Source organism: Brachionichthys hirsutus, unplaced genomic scaffold, assembly GCF_040956055.1.
Source record: "Brachionichthys hirsutus isolate HB-005 unplaced genomic scaffold, CSIRO-AGI_Bhir_v1 contig_917, whole genome shotgun sequence".
Classification (NCBI taxonomy): Eukaryota; Metazoa; Chordata; class Actinopteri; order Lophiiformes; family Brachionichthyidae; genus Brachionichthys; species Brachionichthys hirsutus.
Genome location: NW_027180455.1, coordinates 1 through 26,062, shown reverse-complemented (window position 1 = coordinate 26,062; position 26,062 = coordinate 1). Strand labels below are relative to the sequence as shown.

Below are 26,062 nucleotides of genomic sequence, written 5' to 3'. Positions count from 1 at the left end.
TAAGAATCGCGTTTGTCATTGAAGGTCATGAAAGTCACTACATATGAGTTTCTGCACACGAGGGGGCGCTGCAGGCCAGAAAGGGCAGCAAGTCAGAGTCCGGGCTGCAGGGAATTAAAAGCATTGCCACCTTTTCATACACGAACTATCCAAGAGATGGCAACAGAGGATCGGGGTTCTCTTCTCACCCGAGGCATCCGGGAGGAGCGTAATTAGGCCGAATCAATTTGACATGGCAGCAAGCAAAACGTGAAGTCTCTCGGCTCGTTCGAATAAGGCAAGGCAGACCTTTCCCTCTTGCAGTTTGGATGTTTATTTTAAAGCAACTTCTTTTGTAAAATATAAATACAAATTATGGGATATTTTAATTACAAAGTTAAAACAAAAAATGAAACACACCAAAACTGACTTTACTGCAGCGGCCTCCCTGTACAAGCTTCTGTGCTACAGGGTGAATTATCAGCACCCCTAAAACGTTGGTATTATACAAACAATTGTGTAATTTTGCATGTGAAATTACAGACTAAACAGGAAGCAGAATTTGAAAATTAAAAGATACGATAGAATAGCCCCTGAGGCTCAAGCGAGCGCTAAAGTCGGAGGAGAGAAAGAAGAAAGAAAAAAAAGCAGGACATCGTGTGCTTCCTCTGAACACAATATCACATTCAATAGTACTGCCTCAGTACTATCCTGTACAGCTACACACAGGCACAACGTGCTGCATGCTCACACACTCAATTTAATTGCTGACAACACAACAATCCGTTGCCATACACAATCTTTCAGAGAAGTTGTGAGCTGCACCTGAAAGAAACAAAATCTCTTGTTGTATATATATACACACATATATATATATATTTATTTGTACATATATTAATCTATAAAAATATGACCGTTGTTATGTCTATTGAGCCACAAACGTATCGATCCTCATTTAACAAAGGGTAACATTTGAGCAGCCAATTCAGCCAGCAGGTCAGTCTGTCTGTACAGGGCGCCGGCGCTGGCCCAGAGCAGGGCCTCAGCGAGGGGACAGGCTAAGGCATATCATCATCTGGTTGGCTCGAACGCAAACAGCAGTCGGCATGGATCAAGGATCTGTGTTCAGTGGCTTCGGGGGTCAGGATGAGCCCAACTTGCCAATAACTTGGATTTTGTCCTTCAGATTTTCCGCCGGGCGGTCCCAGTGGTCGTCCAAACACTCCAGCGTGGAGCCCAGGAGAGCGGCCAGCTCAGCGCTGTCCTCCACGAGGTCCAACAGGTCCTTGCTGTCTGGGTGGAAGCCCTCCAGCTCCTCGGGGCAGGAGAAGAGCTGCGATAAAGACGCCTGCCGGTAAAACTCTGCCTCAGCCACCGTCACCACCTCCATATGGGGGAACGTCTGTCGGAAGCCACGGGCGGACATCCGCAGCCGTCGAAGCACGTCCGACAGCAGCAGCCAGTTTCTCGGCCTAAAATCGATTACAAATTAGTTTTCCAGGAATGAGCGTTTGGAACGAGGCACAAACTAATTGAAGTAGAATCGGTGCATCGGCTGCGATCAAAGCTCACCCTTGGGAGAGGGACACCTGGATGTTGTAGCAAGGCAGCAGAGGACGGTCAGAGAACTCAAACTCAAACACCTCCTTTTTATCTTCCTGATCCTCATCCTCAGGGCCCGGGGGGTCAGCCAGGAGGTCGTAGATGCCTCCCTCTTCACTCGATTCTGACATACAGAAAATAAATATATATATATATACACGCAGGTGAGGAATTACAAACATACAATACTAAACAGCGGAGACAATTGAAGACTCGGTACTCACCACACACAGCGCTGCCATAGAATTCCCAATAAAGCCCTGGGTCATCATCCGGGCGGCCCTGAAGGTCAGCGAAATAATCTACGGAGAGACGAGGAGCAAAGCCTGTTATTCAAGAGCCGGCGCCCTGAGGACAAGCAACGAGGCAAATACAATTGCCCTTTAAGACTACAGCAGAAAAATGGCTAAAGAGCACGGCAAAATAAAAGAGGAGGAGGAGAAGGAGGGGTTAGTGTCAAGAGAGAAAAGAGAAACAAACAGAGCAAATGTTTAGGGGGAGGGAGGGGGGGGGGGGGGGGGCGGTCAGGGGCCAGCGGCTGTACCACGGGGGAGGAGAGCGACCGTCTCCGCTGGGTTAGGGCTGGCTCAGTTCAGAGCAGGGCAACAGAAGGCTGCCAGGAATCAAACAAGAACCACACACAGTCACAGAGCGCGTGCACACACACACACAGAGCGCACACACACACACACACACGCACGCACACAAAGCGGCGCACACACAGAGAGAGAGATGGGAACAAACAAGCAGAGAGCGCGCGATAAGCACACAGGCGAGAGCAAGGTGTGTAGTCAGCACACGTACACACACACACGCACACACGCACACACACACACACACACAATGAGCGCTGGGCTTCGTGCCAGCGCTGAGGTGTGGGGCGTCTGGCGTGCGTTTGGAGGGATTAACGGCCTCCAGATGAGTGGGACCAGGTGGAGGGAGGGCAGCAATCACTCGCTCTCGCACATTTTCCCTGGTGCTTGATCTCCCTCCCTCTCCGCTGTCAGTCTCGCGATCATTGATCTATCCGGCCATGCTCTTTTCAGAATTCAACGCCATCTCTTCCTCGCCGTGCACACGGAAACTAAACCTTTTCCGCCCCTCTGTGAGGCGTGACTTTGAACCGGTTCGTTTCTCTCCCCCCCCCGCTCTAAAAACCCTCTCTCCCGTCTCGGAACACTGTTCTTGCGGCGCGTCTCAGATTAGCGCTCTAAACTAATGAGGCATTCACGTGGCTTTAAAGGGCTTCCTACGGAGGAAGTGTGTGCGTGTGCGAGGCTTTCATTTCCTCCTCCTATACACAAACTCGTGTTATCACAGCGCAACTGCAAACAGTCGTACGAGCCCTAACAGGATACATGCCCCAAAGACTAGCGTGACAGCCTGGTTAAAAAAGACGCGCTCAGGCACTCGCATGAAAGCTGACAAAAGCGTCTCCAGCCAGAGCGAAGCAGATTTCCGCACGTACGCTGAGCAAACAGACTTGGCGTTGCTAAGTAACCAGATCGAGGAGCTCAGAGGCAGCAGCAGCACGCACCCTGGTGGGCTGACACTCCCTCTCTCTAACAGGTGGTTGGGGGCGGGGTGGGGGGTGTACCGGAGGGAAAATGGGATGACGGAGAGAGATCCGGCTTGGAGGGGCGAGTGGGTGGGAGGTGCAGGGCGAGGATTTACAGAGAGCGGCTCACATCAACAGGTTGCACAGAGGTCAGAGCGTTGAAAGAACAGCAAACAGTGAAGGAGCCAAGCCCGGGGGGGGGGCGGGGGGGGGGGGGGCATTTGGGAACTGGGTTGCCGCCCAATCCTTTCAACAATTTACCCTTGCCCCACCTCAATGTACTGGCTGATTATACGGCGCTTTATCTCCAAGGATATCAGTTCACTCGTTTTGCATTTCTGGTGAAAGGATCATTAATATTCAGATCCTGGTCGCCCTGATGAAAAACGATCACCCGTTCAAACGCTCGTCTCCAGAGGAGCGCGTGGGGAGGAGGTGAAAGGTCAGCTGTACCTGAGAGGAAGCGCTCCATGCCGTCGCTGTGGGTCATCTTGAGGAGGCCACGTCCAGAGTACGTGGCCAGGGTGGGGTCAGCGCCGTAAGACAGGAGGACTCGCACCACGTCCAGGTGATCGTTCTCCACAGCGTCATGAATCGGTCTGGAGACACAACACCATTTCGTTTTCGCATTGAGAACTCTGGTACGGGTTTGTGGTACTCGATCCTCATGTTAACAATTCTCCCCCATGCAATCGGTGATCTTAAATTCTTCACTAATGACAATCTGTCACAAAAAATAAATAAAAAAAAAATGCTTTGATTCACCCTCAAGACTTTCCATAAACTTTAACCCCAGAAGTCACAACTGTGCCTGTAAGCAGACGGTTCAGTGAACACATGCACACGTACGATCGGACATGTTTGTCTCACCTCGTGCCGTCCTGCGCGCTGCAGTTGATGTCGGCGCCGTAATCCAGCAGGTGTTGGACGATGCTGAGCCAGCCTCGGGCGCACGCCTCGTGGAGCGCACAGTAGCCGGCGTAGTCCCTGTGGTTCACCTCACACACTCGGTTCTCCAGGCAGTACAGCACCACCTCCTGCAGAGAGCCGGCGCAGACGGAGAGCGGGGCTTTAGCGCCGCCGTGTGTGTGCGTGCGCGCGTGCGCGTGCATGTGTAATGAGCTTGAGCAATGCAAGAGCAGACACACGAGTCAAATCGATGGAGACACACACAACCCGAGCAGCCCCCCCTCCTCCCCTTTACACTTCCTGTGGGAGAGGAATTACAAAAAGCAGGAACTGAGTTGGTTCCTGTGCCGGACAAACACACGCACACGCGCACGCACACGCACACACACACACACACACACACACACAAATGCTCCACAATACCAGCGCCGGCGCCAGAAGATATTAAGGGGACTAAGTGTGACTCAACCGTATTTAGCCCGCCAGATCCTGCTCGCGCACGCACAAGTATGTGTTACTGTTCGCCTGTGTGCCATGGCTGGACTGGGGGGGGGGGGGGGGGCATTGCCACGGCAGCCAGTCATGATGGTGGGGTTCTAAAGGCAGAATAATGGAAGCGGAACAAAGAGATTTGATAGAGGCGTTTAAGAGCTGGAAGCGTTTCCTCTGGTCGAGGGCTGCGACAGTTTGGCACCGAGCGTCGACTCGACTGCAGACTGGTTTTTATTGGACTGGAGCCGAGGCGGCTGCTAATGAACAGAAAGGGGGCGGGGAGATAAGGAGCAGCCCGGCAATGCGTGCTAATCTGGGCCTGTTTGAATAAGACGCGCGTTTCAACACGTTATGCGTGCGTGGGACGCTGCGGATGCTTCACGTAGTCAACGCACGACGCACACACGCACACACGCAGACACGCACACACGCAGACACGCAGACACGCACTTGCCGCGTCCTGCCAACAGTCCTGTGCCGAGGGGAGGAAAGTTGCTCATCTGAACCTGGAGAACGATTCCAAACTTCCATTTCTATGCTAATGCTGGCCTGCCGTCTCATCCAAGTGTTTATCTCTCTCCTCCACTCGCTCTCTTTCAGCACGGGGTGGATGGAAGGAGGACGAGGAAGGGAAAGGCAGGCAACGGAGGAAAAAAAACAGGCCGATGGAGGTAGGAGAGAGGTGGGGGGGGGGGGGGCGGGGGCGACAGGCAACACCCTAACAGATGACAGATTAATGAATCTGTGGATGAAATCTGCCGCTGCCGTCCTCTGGGCTGCAGCTGATAATAACAAGAGATGAATGGTAGCGGCAGAGCGCAGAGGGGGGGTGGGGGGGTGGAAGAAGGACGATCGAGCCGGGAGGAAGGAGACACGATAAGGAAAAGTGAGAGAAGTGGAGAAGAGGAGAGAGAGAGAGAGAGAATAAGTGCACAAGTGTGAGCACGGAAAAGTGCGAGCGGAAGAGCGAAGCAGGCGGGGAGGGCGACGGAGCTCCGACTGGTTTCCGCTCGCCTGCCAACACTCCCGTTCGCCTGCTGGAGAGCGATTCAGGAGCCCCTCCGGGGAATTCCACGCGCGCTGTGTGTGTGTGTGTGTGTGTGTGTGTGTGTGTGTGCGTGTGCATGCGTGAGAGAATGAGAGCAAGTGTTAGACAGACTGACGGGTGGAGCGCGTGGATACGCCGCCCGCTTAGGTGCGTGCGTCTGCGTGTGCGGATGTGTATTTTTGTCCTGCTGACAAGCGTGTGCGTGCGGCTGTGGAGGAGGCGCAGCGCTAAAGCTCCGAAGCCGCGTTTAATATCGCTGGGAGAGAGCGAGGAGCTTAGCACGAGAGCCCCGGCTAGCCGCCCCAGACACACACACACACACACACACACACACACTAAAGTAAAATGAGACCCCCCCCCTTCCCTCCATCCTCTAATCTCCCGCTCTAGAATGCTTCCCTACGCTCGCCTGCAATCAATGCATCACTCAGACATTTAACCCCTTGCAGGGCGGCTTTACGGCTCGGCGCGCGAGCCGCTGCGGAAATGTGCGTTACTCGTCGCAGTCAACGCACGAGCGGCTTCCCACGTGTGACAAAGTGGCAACGGTCGAAGCAATTATGTTGTCGCGTGCCGAGACAAGCGAAACATCGATTATTTGAATATCCGAGGGTGTAGAAACGTGTCGACGGCTGAATCATTGCGCCGGGCCAGCAGAGGATGACTGCGAATCGAGCCCCTGATGACCCCCCCCCATGCCGACACGAACACAGGAAATCATCACCTGTTGTTTATTTCTATGGTCAAAGCACAGCTGATTTCCGTTTTCATTCAGGATCAGGGACAACATGAAACTGAATGATTTGATGCAGCCAATAAGATCACTTCCTAACTTTTGGACTTTATTTTGTTGTTGTTGACTCCGAACTTCAACCCCCCTCTGGATTGACTTTGTCTCCGCGAGCGACCCCGTAATCCCGTTCCTCTTTGCTTGGATCATACATGGATTCGAGAGGGACAACGACGAGTGATCAATGTGGGGTGAATAAATGACAGATTGCACCTTTATCGGAGCTTTCAATGGACAGAGCCGAGAGGCCCCAAGCCCCCCCCCCCGCACAATGGGGGGGGGGGGGGATGAAGACATCCGCAGAATCTCTCATTACCATTTCAAATGCTCAGAGAGCAAGGCAGAGGAGGGAGGGCGAGAGTGAGGGAAGGAGGAAGAGAGAGAGAGAGAGAGAGATGGATTTTGTGTGCAGAGGCACGGATCGGAAGACGAAGCGAACGTGAAATATGCACACCGTCGGCCAGACATCGGCTGCGTCCCAGAATGTGTTGACTTGCATGCGTGTGTGCGTGTGACGGGTTGCTGCATCCTGCGTGTGCAGGTCTGTACAGAACGAAAGGACGCCTGTGCACGTGCTTGCAGGACAGGAAGAAGGCGCCGCGTGCTAAAGGCGATGCTAAATTTGCGTGTGAAGGTCGCTTTGTGCAGCACATAGAGAAAACACGTCAGGATGCCTGTGCATGTGATTATCGGGTCACAACGGGTGTTTCACTGTGCATATTCTGTGTGTGCTTGTGATCAGCACGCGGGTGCTGTGTGTGTGTGTGTGTGTGTGTGTGTGTGTGTGCGCGCGTCTCCGTCTCTCAGGCCCTCATATCTCTCTGCCCGCGTGTGATAAGCCCAGAGCTTGCGGCGCTAAAACATCAGCGCGAGACAAGTGCTCTGTGCATCTCCAGGCTTGTAAGCGTGTGTGTGTGTGTGTGTGTGTGTGTGAGGCATAAATCGTTGCGTCTCCCCGCACACGTCCGTGTGTGTGTGTGCATTTTTGTGTGTGTGTGTCTCCGCACACGCGTCCGTGCATGCGTGTGTGGCGGCCCCAGGGGTCTGCCCCAGGCTTATCACACACAGGCAGTGAGAGACGAGCTTCCTGAGAGAGAAAGAAAGGGAGGGGGGGGGGGGGAGAGGGGAAGGCGGGGGTGTTGTTTGCGCAGCGGTCAGCGCCTTGTTTGTGTAGTCTCAGGTTTTCTCCTCCCTCCTTCCTCTATCCCTCTGCACGCGGAGCATGGAAACGGAAAAAATGTGAAGGGGGGGGGGGATTATAAAAATAAAAAAATAAAAAAAGGAGGGAGGGAGGGGAAAAAACGTTCGAGAACGATGCATAAATCAGAGACGAGCCGGCTTCGCTTCAGCATGGCTGACTGAACTCTGCCGCCGCTGCGCTGCGCCCCGTCTACGTGTGTGAGTGAGGGAGAAAAACAGCCGCCGCCGCTGCTAACCACAGTCACCACGGCACATTAGAGGGCCATTAGAACACGATTATACTCCCAGTGCTTACCTCTCATTCACACGCTTGCTCTCTCCCACTCCGACTCGCTTGCTCTTTCACGCACACACACTAATCCCATCACCATAAAGGTGTACAACAAACACACACACAACCATAAAACAAGCGGTTAATGAGCAACAAAAGATACCCACGCCCATTTACAGTTCTGTGAAGGTACCTCTGCTGGCGATAAACGATTATCACGTGCACAAACGCAGGGACGGTGTTAAAGGCCAGCGCGGCGCACGGGTGGACACACACGCAGCAGCCCAACGCGCGGCTCAAGTGGCGTTAAAGCCCCTCGGATCAATAAATCAATTTGTAAAATCTGTCAACAAGAGAGGAGAGGCATTTAGGCTCGCAAAAAAAAAGGGAACGCCGGAGGAGGGAGAATGAGACAGTGGGCCATCCAAGTTTAATTAAAAGCTTCCAGAGCGGGGGGGGGGTTGGAGCGATTCAGTGGGAAACACACGAGCAGATCGGCAAACGATCGGCAGCTAGACACAAAGACAGGCGGAAAAAAACTTCCGATGCCGGAGCGCCAGCGAGCATCAGTCTCCGTATAATGATCCCACGGATCCCTCACGCTGTCTGCGCACGCATGTGCGTGTCTGTGTGTGTGTGTGTGTGTGTCACACTTCGCCTTACGGAAAATTAATGAGATGTGAGTGCGGAGGGAGGCACGAAGAGGGGAGAGGGTGTGTGTGTCTGTGTGTGTGCGCGGGGAGGAGGAGGAGGGGTGCCAACGACAATCTGAGTCACAAAGAGAGGAAGAGAAAGAGAGCGGTGAGAGGAAAGAGGGGGGAGGGAGGAGAGCGGAAACCTGAGCGAGAACGAGAGCAGCGGGCAAGAGGAGCAAAAAAAAAAAAGATGGAGTATGGCGAGAACAAAGCGTGAGCAACGGAGGAAGAGGGGGAAATAATCCCAAAGTAAAAGAAGGAGTGAGGAACGACGGATCCCGGAGACGACGCTGATGGACGAATAAAAAGTCGTGTCTACAAGAGTCACAGGAAGGAAGGCGCAGGGGAGAAAATGGGCTCAATTAAAGAAGAGACGGTGAAGATCAGGAAAGGATGAAGAGTACAAAACGCCTCTTACCTCGTATCCCAGCCGCGCCGCTCTCTGGAGCAGAGTCTCCCCGGCGTTCTTATTTACGATCAGTCGCCGAGCCTCCGGCGGGATGGCACGCACCACGGGGGGCTCAGCTGGGGGGGTCCTGTGCAGCCGCGCCGCCTCCAGCGGGACGGTGCCCACTCTGCCGGTCGCCTGGGGTTGCAAGCAGGGCGGACAGTGCGTGGCGGGGGAGCAGGGCTTGACTGGAGAGCAGGGATAATGATTAGGAGAGACGGCTCCCTTCCTTGGGGCACCGTGCTGCTCATTCAGCTGAGGAGAGAGGGGGGGGGGGGGAGAGAGGGGGAGAGAGAGAGGGGGAGAGGGAGTTATAGCCACTGCCACGGAGCAGACGGGACGCAGACACTGCAGGGCGCCTGCTGAACACAAAGCCGATAAAAAAAACACGGCCCTACGCGAGGCAGGAGAGACGCTCTAATGCCGGAACATTTGATGTCACATCTCTGACATCATACGTCGGCGTGCCAGCAGTCTGAAAACCCGAAACGGAGAATTAAAGCACTGGAACAAGTCAAGGGTCAAAACGTGGAAACCATGACGGCGTGCTCGACAGGGTCGCCGAGCAAATCAGCGGTTTAAATAAGGGAAGCTCCGTCGGACCTTCGGGCGCGCGGGACACCCCCAGAAACGCACTCAAGGTTATGAGCAAATGGCTTCAGTTCAAGCATGGTGTGTTTGTATAGTAAATGTATTTAGATGCTTTCCTTTGAAGTGAAAGCGCGCAAATGATGATCGTCATTTTTGACATGGTAATCGTAATCCCCAAATATTAACAATTCCTCCAATATCTGTACTCGTAATGTCAAACATATGCAGTACGAATACCGCCACAAAGTATTGTGATATTCTGCATTATGGATATTCTCTACCTACCCCCCCCCCCCCCCGACTAATACATTTAATTAAATATAGAAAAATGCTCATTTACAGAATATGTGCGTTTATGTACGATAATTACGCAAGTCAGACGCGCCGCATCACGCCATCACAGATTTCACACCAACTGTTCACGCCCCAAACATGGCAGGTTGGCACGTCACTTTTCTTTAACCGCTAAACCAACGCGTGTGTGTGTGCACGTGCACGTGCACACGGCCGGGTGTGCGATCGAAGTGTGCGTCCTCTCGGTGGAATTCCATGTCGAAGCAGCTGTCAGGCTGAGGAGGAGCAGCGCGGGCGGAAAACAACTCGGCTTCTTTTTTCCCCTCAATTTTCCCCGAGCTTGTTTTTTTTTTCCGTCTCTTTTGAACTCGAGCGCTTCATACGCGCCGCCATGGCTGCCACATTCCTCGCTGTGTGAGTGAGGGAGCGCGTGTGTGTGTGTGTGTGTGTGTGCGCGCGCTCAGCCAGAGTGCGACGTGTAATTGCTTTAGGGTTTTGCCGTTATGTCAGGAATGCTCGCAAACACTCGGAGCCTCACAGCCGTGGCACGCACCGACACACAACGGCACGGATGACACACGCTTGGCAATTACGGCCAGACGCGGACACACACACGCACACACACACACGCACACACACACACGCACACGCACGCAGGCGCTCCGTGAGGAGCCGCCAAGGGCACGAGGAGGTCAAAGCCCCGAGCAGCCCGCTAAACATTGTAAACACACTTCCTTCCTCTCCCGCTCAGCTGCATAATCAGAGGCGCCGACAGGCATACGGAAACAGGCGCCGCCACTGCCGACATCCAGATGTCCGTTTCCTGGCCGGCCTATCAGCGCTCACCTTGTCATCTTCAGCTGCCCCCAGTTCAGCTGCACAACGCTGGCCTGGGCTGTTAGGCGTGGCCTCTTTCCTCTTCTCCCGCTCCCTCTGACTGGTGTGCTTGGTCTTGCACGGCCGCTTGCCCTTGGGTTTGTCCGTGTCACTATGGCGACGGGGCTTGAAGGGAGGCGCGCCGCCTCCCGGTGACTGCTGTGGGGCCGGAGAAGGGGGGCCCCTCCTGGATTCCTTGAAGCCACGGTCACCTGAGAAGGGGCCCAGCGATTGCGTCCCGTCCTTCAGTTGGCCGGGGGGGAGGGGAGACGCGGCGACTCCTGGAGCGGGAGGAGAGAGGGGGAAAGAAAAAAAGAGAGTGAACGGACGAGGGCGTGCGAGCTCGGCGGAAGGGGAGGACGGGAAGGTATTACAAGGCCGTCTCTTACCCTCTGTTGGTTTATTAATGAGCGCACAGAGCTGTCTGGGAGCGCAGCATGGCTGCTCGCTCAGGAAAATAAAAAAATAACACGTATACGCTCGGAGGCTCGCATAAACAGCGACTTGTGCACGCTCGTTCACCACAGGAAGGACACTCCCGTGAGCAATCTCCTTAGCAAATGTGGAGCCGCCTGGCTTCTTCCCCTTGCCGTACAGCAAGCAGGCATATTTAGACAAAACAGAAACCTTGACCTTGAAACCACAAGGTCAGCAGCGCCATGGAAACGCACGTTTCCAACCTATAGAATCCTCAGTATGCAAAATATATGTCCTACGGTGAGAAACGACACCGAACAAAGTGGAATTACAAGCATTTGAACGTACGTCGACTCTTTACGTAAAATATTCTTAAGATAAATTAATGGGTTTTGTCTTCTTCGCTTGCGGTAATCTGGCAAGACAAAAGGAGGACGGCCCTTTCATCACCGGCAGTGATCTAAAAAGGTGAAAGCCCCCCCCCCCCACCAAAAAAAAGAAATCAGCGGCCAATGGCAGCCTTTGTGTTCAGCAGGAAACATAACAACCCAATTCTCTGCTGCTTCATTCACTTCCTTTAATCTCGGTCCTTTATTCTCTCTTCGTCTGGGCCTCCCTCCGCCTCAGTTTGGGCACCTGAATAAGGGAAAGCCCAGGTTGTAAAAATAACCCCCCCCCCCCCCCCCCACACACACACACACACACACACACACACTCCCTTGCCTTTGCATGCGACTGGTCTTCAAGGGGAAAAAACGAGAAATCATTGATCTCACATTAGTCACTCTACAGCCCGCAAGAATCTCCACCAGACGAATCCTCGCCGTCAGCCGGAGGAACAAAAAGCCCGGAAGGACAAGTTCCCGGTCCCCACTTCCCCTTTTCTGACTCCCCAGGCTTTCCTCTGGTTGGAGGAAATATCCCCCCCCTACCTCATTTCCTCTCATTATACCCAACGGCTCACGGGAAATCCCCCGAAGAAAAAGGCTCAGCAAGAAAGTGAAACGTGAGCCAGAGATATATTTCCGTTACCCTGCCTGAACCCGCGTCCAAGCAGCAGCAGCTTGCACAGCTGGTGGTTCATTCTTACCATTAAGAAGCTTCTCACATTTCCTGTTGATGTCAGCTCTCTGCAGCGCCGCTCTGTCCTCCAGCTCGAAGGCCTGGAGTTTGCGTTCCCGCAGAGTCTGGGCCGGGGACACCAACCGGGGCAGGGACCACGCCCTGTCCTGTTTGACTTGGGAGCCTTCGGGTGACGCCGCCCGGCAGCAGGCTTGCTGAGCCGCAGTCCTTTCAGCTCAATGCAGACCTTTAGCTTCCTCACTTCGTCGTCTTCGTCGTCGTCTTCGTCAGGACTGGCCTGCTCATCTACAGAAAGCACAAACACAAATTTGCATAATTTGCTCACATAAAAAATAAATCTGTGATCTTTGGATTAGACGGGAGTGTTTTCATCCCACACGTACAAAGATCTCTAAATCTCAATGGATTAAAAAAACGAAACACAAACAGACGACATTTCGGACATGAAGGTTTTTATGACGCTTTCAACGTTCTGCTACAAAACCAACCTGCAAACAACCGGTTACGAGTAACAAAGGCCATTAATCACGACATTCTCATGGCTTGTAAAATCCCCTCTAAGCCGTACATTTAAAACACGCACCCAGGGAAGAGGAGCGGGGAGCGGGGAGCGGGACGTGAAACAGACAGATTAAGGAGTAGAAGGGGAAGAGCAGTCAAGAATCAGGCGGCGACGCAAAGCAGGAAAGACTGGAGACGCAGAGGGAGCTTCTCCCCCTGAAACTCACAGGGGGGGGGCAGGAATCTGCCTCGTCTGCCAGTGCTTGGGAGAACAAGTGCGATACAGCGTGCCAGAAATAAAAAGAGGGAACCCAAACAGGAGGGGAAAACGAAAGGAGATGAAAAGAGAAGCTTTGAAGAGGGCGAGTAAGCGCAGCGGAGGAACGGCAGAGCAGAGAGCGAGAGAGAGAATGGCTGTCCCTCTTCCTCGCTCCGCTCAAAGGCAGGATTAAACGCTTCTCCGAGCTGGCTGCCACACAGAGCGGAAGATGGGACAGAGAGTCGGGGGGGCTGGTGGGGGGGGGGGTGATGGAGCAGTTTTAAGATAGAATTGATTGGAAGGAGGAAATGACAAAAGGAATAGAACACAGTTTTAGAAAGAACAAGGGCTGAGACGGGACTCAGAATAGGATGAAGGGCCTGAAGGGCCGAATTAGAGAGACCCTCAGACAGCCGATGAAGATTGTGTGTGTGTGTGTGTGTGTGCGTGTAAAAGTGTTACCAACACGGCGTGTCCAAGAAGCTCACCTGTAGAAATCTTGGCCCTTTTCTCTGGGTGCGACACCCTCTCTCCCTCCTCCGGTTCAACCTTGAGGCCAAGGGGGCGTTTCCGGGAAAGTCCAAAGCCGGGGATGACCCTCTCCCCCGGGTACCCTTTTGCTGGCGTCAAGACGGGGGGTACGCAATAACCTCCTTCACACTCCCTCATCAGCTTCCTGGCTCCATCTCGGGCACCAGGCCCCGGTGACAGGGGCTCCTTCTGGCCCCCACACCTCTGGAGGACCGGAACCCGGTTGTTTGTGTGCACGGGCCGAACGCCTGAGAAACGCAGCGACAGACGGATGACAGTGTGGTAGAAAGGGGGGGGGGGGGGGGTAGAATAAAGGAAGACAGACATAATGCAGACACACCGACCGCAATCCAGACGGACAGACAGACAGAAGAAGAACAGGGAAACAAGGGGGGGGAGAGAACGCCAGTTAAACGCCAGCCAGCTTTTATTCCGCTTTAAAGACAGGCAGTAAAACTTTGATGGGCTAAAGCGTTTTTAATCTGATGTGAGCCCAGCCGGCGGGCCGACGGGTTCAGTGCAGCTGCTCACACCTCCAGCGAGGAAAACATCCTGCGCACGGCGACTCCGACCCTCGCCCTCCCTTCCTTCCTGTCCTCCCCCATGGCATGACCGCACCACGCCCTTCTCACACCGAGCGTGACTCGACCCCCCCCCCCTCCTTCCATAACTCCCTCTGCCTCCCCGTCTCTCTCCATGCCATAATTAGGCTCACACGTCAGCCGCGGCCTCGCTCCAACACACAGCTGGGCCCCCAGCCAATGTAACTACCCTCCCTCCCCCCCCTCCCTCCCCCTCCCTCCTCCCTCTCTTTCCGTTGCGCTTTCCCATCCTCTTTCACCCAGCAGCTCTCCCCCTGCTTTCACTCGCTCTCTCTCTCTCTCTCTCACGCAATCTCTGCCCCTCCCCTTCCCTCTCGATCGTCTCTCCGCGTAGATAAGCACAAAAGACTTCTTGAAAATAAAACTCCCCCCCCCTCCCCCCTCGCCGTCTCTCTTGCGCCGCCTGGCTCGTATAGGAGTGCGTGCGTATGGAACGGTGTCTTTTTTTAGAGTGACCCGGTCTTGCCTCAGCATTTGCTGAGTGTGTACGTGTACCTATTTTGTGTGTGTGTGTGTGTGCATCACGGGTGTGTGTGGTTACTCACCCTCCCCGTCTCCCTGCCCGGTGGCGTGCTGGCAGGCCTCCAGCACTCGCTCTCTGTGCTGGCCGTCGGCCAGCTCCCGTCCCGCTGCCGCTGCCGAGGCAAACACACACACACCGCCGCCCTCCTTCTCCTTCAGCTCCAGCTCGGAGAACCGCATCATTGCCCGCTGCGCGCACACACACACACACACACACAAATGCAAAAGGAAAAAACACCACACATGAAAACCCCTCGTCGTTTGCCCGTGAAGAACACCCCTCTCTAAGCCTCAATCTGGCCTCAACAGCTACAGAAGCAAAAAACTGCATCAGAAATTACATTGTCTCAAAAAATCAAAGAAAATAAATCCGCACACACACACACACAGGACAAAAAAAAGGTAGACAGATAAATCACAAACATGACATCGAGACACAGATTAAACTACTGCAGCCATTGCGAGTCCATGCGCTCTGGGGTTTAAGTCCTGGCATCTCCCTTCCTGAAACATAAACATGGCTAGGAAACATGAACATCTAAGCCCTGAGGCACAGCAGATGAAAAAGAGGAAAGATGGGAGTGGGGGGGGGGGGGGGGGGGGAGTGTGCAGCGATACAGAGTACAAAGGAGACAGAGCCCATCAGAGGGAGATGTGATAAGAAATGTAAAGAACTGACCTCCCAGTTAGCTGCAGGTTGACTTATATTACTCCCCTCTCGTGATATGACTTCCATCTAAGCAATTAGAATGGGGGGGCTCAATATATCTGTCCATCATTTCAGTTCTTTGAAAATATTGTTTTTTTAAAGGTTATGTTTCTCCACATGTTTTTTTTAAATATATATACACAACAGGCAGCCACAATCCCACCAAAAATAACACAATTAAATTAAAGTGACTCAACAGGTCAATTTACACCGCATCAAAACCATCAAACGATTTCTGAACTGCATCACAGGTATGGATTTTTAAAGAAACGTATACATAATCCAAACAACGGTGATTCTAAGCATGCCAATTCAGTTTTATCACTTTTTTTTTTTTACAGACTTCCACATCTCATTTTCGCGTGTCAGAAATGGAGTGTTTGATAGTTTGTGTTGCAGCTGTGCATTGACAAGCATGACACAGACAAAACCACAGTTTTCTAAGATGTGTTCACAGCGTAGACCGACATGTGCAAACTATTAACTTGACTGCCGCTGAGCCAGTGGATGTGTGGAGGATGTTGTTGTTGTTGTGCTCAACATTGGGCACAAGAAACCTGGGATTGCAGTGTAAATTAAATAGTTCAACGTGTGTATATGAATGGCAGGTAACTACGGTAACAAAGTGCACGAGACACTGCAGCAACTGCAAATTCATGGATGTGGTGCGATGCGTTTGAGGAGGGGGGCCTTTTAGCCAGCGAGGGGAGGAGAATTATCAACTTGGACAGCAACCAACCAGTAAGGGCAGCATAGGCCAACAGGGGGGGGGGGGGGAGGATGGTAAGGGGAGGATAGCGACTAAGGGGAGGATCACTCTTAAGCAAAAAGCTTAAGCGTGACCCCCAAAGAGGGCAGCTGCTGGTTTTTAAGAACACTGCAAGCCCGCCACTGGCCCCAACCTTGAGGTTAAGCATAGCCAAAGGCAGTGTGAACCGTGAGGCTGCCACAGTCATGCTCCGAAACGACAGTATGTGGCTCCATAGCGCAGTCAGCACTAACGCATGCTTCAGCCCCAAGGCATTCACACAAAGACAAGCGCGTATGGACACACAAACACGGACGCACAGATTTAACCTTTACAAAGGCTTCTCACTAATCAACATAGAGATGGCAGCCCAGGTTAACCTTTGCACTGCCCTCCCCGATAGAGGGCCTCAACCGGCCTTAGACCAGCTCATAAAGACATTGATAAACTAAGGGGAAGGTCAAGCCTACGCCGAGGACAGTTGCTTGACGGCGCTATGTTATTTTTGCTCTGTGCTGTAAAGGAAGCAAGCCAATCACATGCAGGGTTTGTTCTAGGGGCAGTTCTGAATATCGCAGCACGGGAATAGGGATAGTGGCCCTTGGGGTTGATTTCTGTGTGAATGTTAGAACTGTAAATGTGTGAAATGTCTGTACGTAATAAACATTAGTAATAATGACCTCTGCCCAACCCACTCCAGCCTAATAGACCCTGTAATCCATTTCGTATATGAACACGTATACTTTAAGGGGCTTACCTGCAGAGCTCTCTGTTCGCGGCTCAGCTTGCTGGAGTCAGCATACAGCTCAGTGGTGACACATTTAAAGCGGTCGCCAACGTAGCCCGAGGAGTTAGCTATTCTCTTTGCCAGACTAGATCTACGAGAGTTTTTCGATGAAGACTGGCTGCCCTCTTCGTCGTCGTCGTCGTCTTCCTCATCACCTTCTCCGTGAGACTCCCCAAGGTCAACGATAGCGTCTTCCTTTTCAGTCTCTGACACCATTGGCTCTGTCACCATGTCTGTGCAGTGCGGAGCAAGGTGAAGGGCTCTGCTGTTTCTGTCCCCTTTGTCTTTACCAGAGCTGCGCTCCCCAGATGTGCGGGCACAACTTAAGGTGCTCTGGTCTTGCTCTCCAGGGTCTGGGTTGGGGCTTGATTCTTCCAGGAGTTCCTCTGCATGGGCAACCTGCCCTGGAGAAATTGCTAACGCCACCTTAGGACAGCCCATTTCATGAATAGCCTTGGTTTTCCCCAACAAATGTTCAGGCTGCCTGTCAGCGTGATTGGGCCTCAAGGTCGGGTTCTGTCCATGGTGGTGTGTATAAGGAAGAGTAAGGTGGTGTTGGTGTTTTGGCTCATAGTCGGGTTTTGTCAGATTTTTGTGATTCTGACAGCATTTATTTTGGTTAACCTTGGTGCTGGTCTCAGCAGAGAGCTGTTTGTAGACTATTGGGGTAGACTCAATATCTGTGTCTGAATGTACAAGGTCAATGCAAACAATTTTTTCTCTGGAGGTTACAGAGGAATAAAGGGATTTGCCTTGACTGACACCCTGTCCATGTGCTCCTGATTGCTTATCAAACTTAACGTGGCTTCCTTCGACCATTTCCTTCCCAACATTTTGATCTCTGGGGCCCCCACTTTCCTCAACAGCTGCCCATGATTTCTCCTGTCCCCGTGGCTTCAAAATTGCATCTCCCCGTTCTATCAACTTGCTATCTGGGTGAGTCTGCATTAAGGGATGGGCCATCTCCTGTGAGTTATAAGTGAGGTATTCCCCTCCGGGACCAGCTGGGAGGTTGTGGTATGGTAAAGGGTGTTTTGCTGCTAAATGGGTTGGGTAAAGGCTGTTGCTGCCCAGCAATACTGGATGAGGATAGACTGGGCCTTTCCCTGCAATCGGAAGAGAATGCAGTGCCATGCTGTCAGGGATGGGATAGTGCAGGTATCGATTAGTATATGCCAAACTGTGGTTCAGGTAAGAGTCACTTTGAGGAAGGTAAAGATGGCCAGGAGCGTGACCATTTTCTAAGCAAGGCCTCTTGTATGAAGACACATCTGTAGTTGTATCAGCTCTGTTGGTGGCTTGGGAGGGCTTCTCTGTTCCTTCTCTGTGGTGGCCAACAACTGAGAGATGCTCCGATTGGCTAGGGCTGTGCTTGACCCAGTCGCCATTGGGTTTAGGTGAAAGAGCCCTGGAGCTGACCAGAGAAGAGTGTTTAGTAGAAGAGGTATTATGGTTGGGCTCCCCTATCCTAGGACAGGAAGAGCTACGTTGCTGAGGGAGTACCCTCTCCAAATTCTTGTGTTTGATGACAGAGGGTGAGGAGCCTTTGGATTGTGAAAGGCCCAGTTCCGTGTTAGGCCTTGGTGATGAGGGCAAGCCTGGTGTGTGCTGTGTATGGGAAGGAGAAGGACTAGGTACAACCCAGGGGGAGTGTAAAGTGCTGATAATCTCTGGCCTCTCTTGAACCTTTGAAGTGCTGCTAACTACAGAGTGAGGATGGGAGGAAGGTGAGAGGTTTTCCTTTAGGAGCTCTCGGCTGGGAGGCAGTCCATAACGTGCTCCTGATGATATTGTGTCCATCTTAACTGGGAATCCATTGGGAGGCAGTCCAAACTCCAATATTCTTCCAGACAAATCCAAGGGTTTCTCTGCTGAGTCTTTGGTTGCTTGAATTTGGTGCGCTCCCCTCTCAAAATTTGGTTTGGAGGGAGACTTGCTAGGTCTCCTCTCAGTCCCGACACTTCTGTGCTCAGGAGCCCCATCTCTTGGTCTAGACTTGTGAGGGCCAGGCCGGGCAGGAGGGGGCTGCTCTGATGCCATGCTACTCATCGAGAATGGGTGAGGAATGGACTGCGTGGTTGAAGATGAGACAGATATTGAAGAATTGGAGGAAGTGGGTGGCTGTCCTATCCTGGGAACTGGCCTTTGCAAATCCAGTGAACTGTCAATAAGGGGAGGAGGTTGAGAAAGGCGAGAAGAATCAGTAGGCAGGCCGTTATTCCCACCATTGGCGCCACTAACGCTCGAGCTACTGGTGTTATTGTTGTTGTTAGAGCCCTTCCTAGAAGGTGGTCTGCTCGGTCTGCTGCTCCTGCTTGGGGACCTGTCCCTATCTAGAGCAGTCTGATGGTGCTGAGAATGAGGGGAAGGTTGATGAAGCTGCTGTGCAAATGGAGGCACAACACCAAGCCCTTTGTCGTGGCAGTGTACCAGTGATGTGGGGGCCACTGTGACCGCAGGAATCCTCATAGGGGGGGCCACCAGAGGAGAAGAGATCGGAGAGGAAGGATAGGGGGGCATGTAATATAGCCTCTCAGCGCCAGAGGCGGCTGTAACAGGGTTTACATTACCCCCCTGTGTTGCACACAAAGAAGGGTAGGCCAGGTGTTGGGGAAGGTAGGGGTTGGGTTGGCTTAGCAAGGAAGCTTTGTACATGTTTAGAGCGGCATACTTTGAAGTATCCATAAAGGGATACATGCTTGCTTCAGGGTAGGGGGTGAGCCATGGTAGGCGCAGGTAGCTGCCACCAGCACTTGCCAAGCAGAATTCAGATGCTTTTTCTCCATGCCCTACTCTCCGCTCCAAGCCCAAACCTTCTAATCCGGCTCCAGGAACCAGTATAGGTTTGTGGAGACTTGGAGGGGGGCCTTTGTAGAGGCTCATGTATCATTAACGGGCTTCCGACTATCCAGAGGGCCATCGGGTTTGTAAATAAGCTCTGGAAGGCCATCCCTGTTATAAGTGAGAGGGAGGCTGGGTGTCTCTCGGCTCTTTTCCGCCGGTAGTGCTCTGATCGCTGGGTATATCATCCCGCCATGGAGACGAAGACCATCATGCATCAAAGCCCCTCGGTCCAGCCCCATGGCTGCCAGTGGCGTCAACCTTGCATCCACCTGCAGAAATAAGGGCGTATCAAAGATATGAATAAGGATCATCACATAAATATAAGTCTTCAATGTAAATGTTGGAAATATGACATTACTGTAGATCAACTATTATTTCAGAGTCATGAGAGGGGTGAGTACAAACGAGCTCCAACAGAACTTGCCATGTTTCGTGTGACGTGGTTCTCTTGTCTTAGTTCCAGGTTGGGATGTGTCTCAGCATCGACATCACGAACAGATGTTTCCCTGTGGAGACGAACAAACAGTAACCAGTCATTGTCTCCGTGCTGCCACACACGAGCACAGACAGAGCCCTGCTGTAATCCCACAGCAGAAACAGAACGTTCTTTTAATAAAACTCCAAAAACAAAGTTGCACCTTACTTTAATTTGTGTGCCATGGAAATCTATACATCAACCTGGAAATTATTGCTATATGGCACAGAGATGTGCAAGTTAAATGAGAGAGTAGGTGGAAAGCACGAAGAAACGAAACATAATGCCATCGTTAGCTATAGTCATCGCGCGCACACACACACACACACACACAGAGGAGATGAAAGCACCGTGTGGGCTCCCCCTCCTTTCTCATCCGTCGACACCCTTCAGCAAACCCCCATAGTCCCATCCCTCTCCCTGACCCCCATCCTGCCCACCCTGTGGGCCAGACGCGCATTGTGGGGCTGCATCTATTCAGTCACGTTCCTCGCACACTGGGTTTTCTGCGCCTCTTTGACCTGCTCTCCTTGGCTGCCCCAGCCAGCGAAGCGAGGGAAGATTATACATCAGAGGCCACTTCGGCGGGAGACCATTTACTGCCCGCCAACACAGAGTCACAGATCAACAAACACTCACACACCTACAAACACATGCAAAAAGCGTAGCGTGGAAGAGAAATCGTCAACTATGCAAAAAAAATGTAAATGAAATGCTGGCTGAGAGAGGAGGAGGAGGAGTTATACTTTAGAGGACGTCTAACAGATGTTAAACAGATAATGGTAAAGAACAACATACCCACAGACGTGGAAATGGTGGTTCTTTGAGGAGAAATCAAAATCAGAGGAAAAAAATGGCAATAAGACAAGAGTAAGATTCCTTTGTGCGTAAGACACCCTTTGATCTGCAAACATTTCCCCGTGCATTTAAATTCCTTTAAAGCGGGTGCTGGAGCACAACTCAAATGTTACTATGATGTTAATGGAGAATGAAATTATTAATCATTTGTGAAATAACTGAGGATATGACATAAGTAGTTGCTCTTTAAAATAAAATAGCTGCATTTTTTGGCAATTTTTATAGACTTACTTACCCATGAGCATTTTGTCCCATTCTGACGTCTTTTAAACTTTTAAACCCACAGAGCAACATTTTAAGATTTAGCTCTAAAATCCAAATCAGGTGCTTCAGGTTACTGATGTACTAATAAAATACAACTGAAAATGATATGGTGCATAATCCAATCTAATCTGATAGAAGACAGTCACAACAGCCCTTTAAGACAAAAAACCTTTATGTCTCAATGCTCAAAGGTCTTCCTTGAATTAGACTGCGCTAGTTTGTGATTCGCTAATGTTAGCTTCTCGAATGTGTTCCTTTGGGTGATTATTTCATGGTCTGATTAAGTTCCTTCCTGACTTACGATGACCTAACATGTATTACAAATTACGAGCTTTGCGTTTTCCTCTTTCACAGTGGAGAGAAAAAAAACATCGCCGTAATAAAATGTTCGCAGCCCCGTCATTTGCGTCCGCTTTTGAGGCATTCTGCATGCCATGTGAACCTTCTTGCAGCTCATGTGTGTAATCGATATGAGCCAACCACATTCAGAACCTGTGGCAGGTCATCAGTCAGAGCCAAATAAGGTATTTTCCTTTCGCGCCTCGTCCACCACTTGCTTCAAGCGCCCATCAGACATTTTACCGTTGAGGGAAGGATATCAGAATATCGTGGAGATAAAACTGGTAAAAACAGAAGTAGAGAAGGTGAAATTACTGCTCCCACTTATCGGGTTTTTTTTGCTTTTGTTTTTTTATTGAAATCATGGCGTTTGAATATTAGACTTCATGAGTCGCCATGGGCGGGCACTTCTGCAACGCGGTCGTGAAGGAAGCCAGCGCAGACATTAGGTGCAAAGAAAAAGGGGTCTTTAAATTGTAAAAATGAAGCCGTGCCGCGATCGCTAGCGCTGAGAGCAACAGAGAAACTCCGCCTCTTCTATCATCGCAGAGAAACGCCTCTGAGCCTTGCTGCCGCGCTGCTGGCACGCCACTTTTATTGCCGTGACCTGGGGGCCATTAATCAGCCTGTTGTGGGCCCCTCAGCTCGTCTCCTCCCTTTCCCCAGCACTCCCTCCCTCTCCTCCCCCCCCCCAGCTCCTCAGGGCCAGTCCTGCTTCAACAACATCCGCATCTGACGATATTAAACCGGCCTGCGTGTAAGTGCCCCAGTATGGCTGCGGAAAGCCAGCGTCTGAGTTCCTGCAAATTACAGACATTGTTTTGAAATCACATCATTCCTGCTTCCTGTGATTCCCGGAGCAACACACGCGCTCCGCTTCACACGACATGCTCTCCCAGACCGAAAGGGAAAAGACAGCAAATTGACAACTCGCCGTCTTTAAACTCAAAGTCAGAGCAACGCGGAACTTTCCAGCCAGCCTCGGCTCGAATGCAGCGTTGCGAGGACAACAAAGAGACCGCGCGGCGCCTCGAGGCCCGCTCACTTTACAGGATCCCAACGCGACGCCGATGGCCGTTAGTCCATGCGGCTTTGGAACCCGTCATTTCCTCTTGAATAATAGCAGTCCTGCTGCAAAGACGAAAGACGAGCTCAAGGTCAGCATCAAAAGGCACTTCCTGGTCCACCAGGAGCAGAACCGCTTTTGGATGCATGGACCCCCGTAGGGATCTGACCCACGTCGGCGTCTTTAGATTCTGCAGAATTATTTCCATAATGCCTAAGATGTAAATGCAATCGGTAAGCAGGCCCTTTGGACATCAGCAGGTAATAACGCAGTAATAACGCAGTAATAACTGGGGGAACAGCAGCGTCATGAGGAGACTACTCCCCTCAGCCGAGCTGCTGACAGGATGCGTTTGAACAATATTTAATTCCAGTCCAAACTTGACTGTCACAACAACAACAAAAATATTATTATAGCCCAGGATATCTGATAGAACAGAAAACTCTCGCTGCTCACGATCATTTCAAACGCAAGACCTTCCACGTAAGTGGATTTTGTTTTGTGTGTGTGCGTGTGTGTGCGTGTGCGTGCGTGCGTGCTCGGTTTTTGGACTGGGGACCTTATAAACCGGATACACGAGGAAACACTGCCACATCGCGTTAAGAAGGACAAAGGTGTGCGCGAAAGGAAAAGGAGAACGAGTGCGCGTGCGTGCGTGCGGGCGTGCTGACATCCCCGCAGCTGAGAACAGTTTGCGCAACAAACAACCCCCGACGGCCGGCCAATCCATCACGCCGGTCTCCAGCTGCAGGCTGGGGGGGGGTGGTCGGACCGCTGGAGCGGAGCCCCGACCTGCTCCATTAAACAGAAAACCACCGGCTGGTGTTCCGCGGGACCGGCAGCCCGCGTTCCGGTGTTGATGAGAGGGAAGGAGGTTCGGGCTGATAACGAGACGGGAAACGGACCGATGGCTTCCTCCTTCCGGTTCTGACGACAAATACTTGAACTCTCCGTGACCCGCGGCTCAACGCGCACCAGAAGCGCTCGTCGTTTCCTCCCGAGGCCGAGGCCTTTTCCGAGCAGCGTGCGTGCGTGCGTGCGGACCGGGAACGTGCGCGTCGGATCGACACTAACCGCTTCGCGCGCTAATAAATCAGGAACGAGAAACGCAGCCTCTTATTTAATCGATCATTTAATAACATTTCGGATTTGAACGCACCACGGACTTGGGTTAGGCGGTTCTGCTCGCGTGCGTGGATCAGGTGCGTGCGTGGATCCCGCTGGGGGGGGGGGGGGGGGGGCAGGCACGACCTCGCTCTTTGTATCTGGAGCGCGGAGCTCCGATCAGATGGGGGAGGGGGGGGGGGGCGGCGTGACGCAGGATAATCTCCGCAGCGACGGGGGTGGGGTGGAATAAACACGGATTAAATACACGCACGCGCGCACACAACATCACAAAGGTGTGCCTCCCCGTAAAGACTTCAGCACACACCGTTCTGTCAATATGTGCCACTCATCACAGGGGGGGGGGGGGGGGCGGCGGGGGGGGCTATCACTGCGGGTTCAGGTGCGATTATAAGGGAAGCAGAAAATAAATAGTCAGGACGCAAAATCAGCGGATCGGCACCGTGACGGCTCCACACCGCCCCCGGTCACACCTCACCGTCATCAGCGCCCTCCGGCACCAGAGGGAGCGCGTGCGCGTGCACGGCCCGTTTTAATTGTTATTGATTATCAGGCTGAAGTGTGCCAAATGGTCCAATTGATCATCTCAATCTCGACTCGGGAGAACAATCGGGCCTGGCTCGGCGCCGGAACGGAACAGAACAGAACGGAACGGAACGGAACGGAACGGAACGGAACGGAAGGCTGCGGGTCGAGCGGAGACAGCGGGGATAAACGCCGCGGTGGCGCGCAGCGCGCCGCCGCCGCCGCCGGGGCGAGCTGGGAGGAATCAGAGGAATCTCTTCAGCTGTCTCATTATAAACCACCGAGCTGTAAACAAGGGGCCCCCGCGTCCTCCCGGGCCGCCGCACAGCCGCGTGCACGTCGGCCCGTGCACGGTTCGGTTCAGCCCTCTGCGGCGCGGCTGTCAACAACGGCGACATTGTGAGCCCCCCCCCCCCCCCCGTGCTGTCATGGGGCTCGGGCGGCGGCTGCTGAACCGGCTCTATTCATCCCGCGCCAAATGGGGGCATAAACGGCCCTTTATGCCGCCAAAGGACCCAATTGTAAAAGGTATACGCGCACGCACGAGCCAGGCGCGCATTTACCGGACGTTTCTTGACTTTTCCTTTGAAACGTTGGCGTCGCTTTCAACGCGTTGGATGCTCCCGGGCCGCGGCGTGGGGCGAACGGCTTAGAGGGGGAGCCGCGCGTAAAGGCGGACCGAGGCCGAATGGATGTCGCTCTAAACAGGTGCGAGGTAAACGGAGCGTGCACGCCTCTGGCACGGCCTCCCATTAAAACCATACGCCTAATGATTATCCACACGTCGACGTCAAAAGCTGCGGAGTAACACCCCCCCCCCCCCCCCCCCGCGACGATCCAGAGGCCAGAGCGCGCGCGCATTCCTGCTTTGGAAACAGTTGGTGTTCTAAACTCCTGTCGCCATCGTGCTGCGCTCCCGAACCGGGGATTTCAGGAGATGAATGCCGGAGGCGCCGACATCTAAAAACAAATGAAGGGGCCGGATCAAGACTGAGCCTGTAGAGGCTCAACGGAGGGAGGGGGGGAGGAGGGGGGGGCAGCTGGAGGTCAAAACTAAATATAATCACGCAGATTTACAGACTTCCTCTTGATACGAAACCAGCAAGTCCGAAATGTTGCGTTTTGAGGCTATGGAAAGGAATTGAATGCGTAAACCGGTGCGTAAAGCACCGTTCGTGCATAATCAGCCGCGGAAATGTCTGTTCTAATAAAGTCTGGCGGTTGTTAAAGTACCGAATAGAACGCTGGAATTCTCCCGGGCCGCTCTGGCCGCCTCTCCGCTTGAGAAACTGCACCGGAGGTCGGCGCGGCGCGGCGGGAAGCGATCCCTGCGTGCGCTCCAGATCTTGTCGGAACAAAAAGCTTTGTGGAGCGCTGCGAGGGAGAGAGAGCGCGGAGAGGACGAGGGGGGGAGGGAGGGGGCGGGGGGCGGCTCTCTCGTTTCATCGCGAGGTCCCGGGAGGCCAGCGCGGAGCGCAGCTTCAATCAAACCGTGACGTCTCCTCCGGGAACTGCGCCGCGCCTGGAAAACCGATCTGTCCTCGGCTCTGAAACGCGCCTCCCGCTTTTGTTCCCGTGCAGCTCGCCTCGGCAGCGCCCGCAGCGACAACACTTGTTTATCTATCCGCGAGTGCGCGCGGCGCCGGGAGGACGC

The 26,062-nt window shown here is 52.9% G+C and overlaps 1 protein-coding gene across 1 annotated transcript; it reads right to left on the bottom strand.

Moving 5' to 3' along the window:
- Positions 1 to 298: 298 nt before the first annotated feature.
- LOC137915027 (BCL-6 corepressor-like) lies at positions 299 to 21,344 on the bottom strand. Its single transcript, XM_068758509.1, is given in 16 exon segments — positions 299 to 1,451; positions 1,552 to 1,705; positions 1,806 to 1,883; positions 3,593 to 3,738; positions 4,010 to 4,176; positions 8,963 to 9,247; positions 10,724 to 11,034; positions 12,261 to 12,431; positions 12,434 to 12,538; positions 13,502 to 13,792; positions 14,692 to 14,857; positions 15,348 to 15,404; positions 16,883 to 19,800; positions 19,803 to 20,025; positions 20,181 to 20,262; positions 21,325 to 21,344. Coding segments are annotated over 16 exon segments (5,505 nt in total). The 3' UTR covers positions 299 to 1,120.
- Positions 21,345 to 26,062: the final 4,718 nt, after the last annotated feature.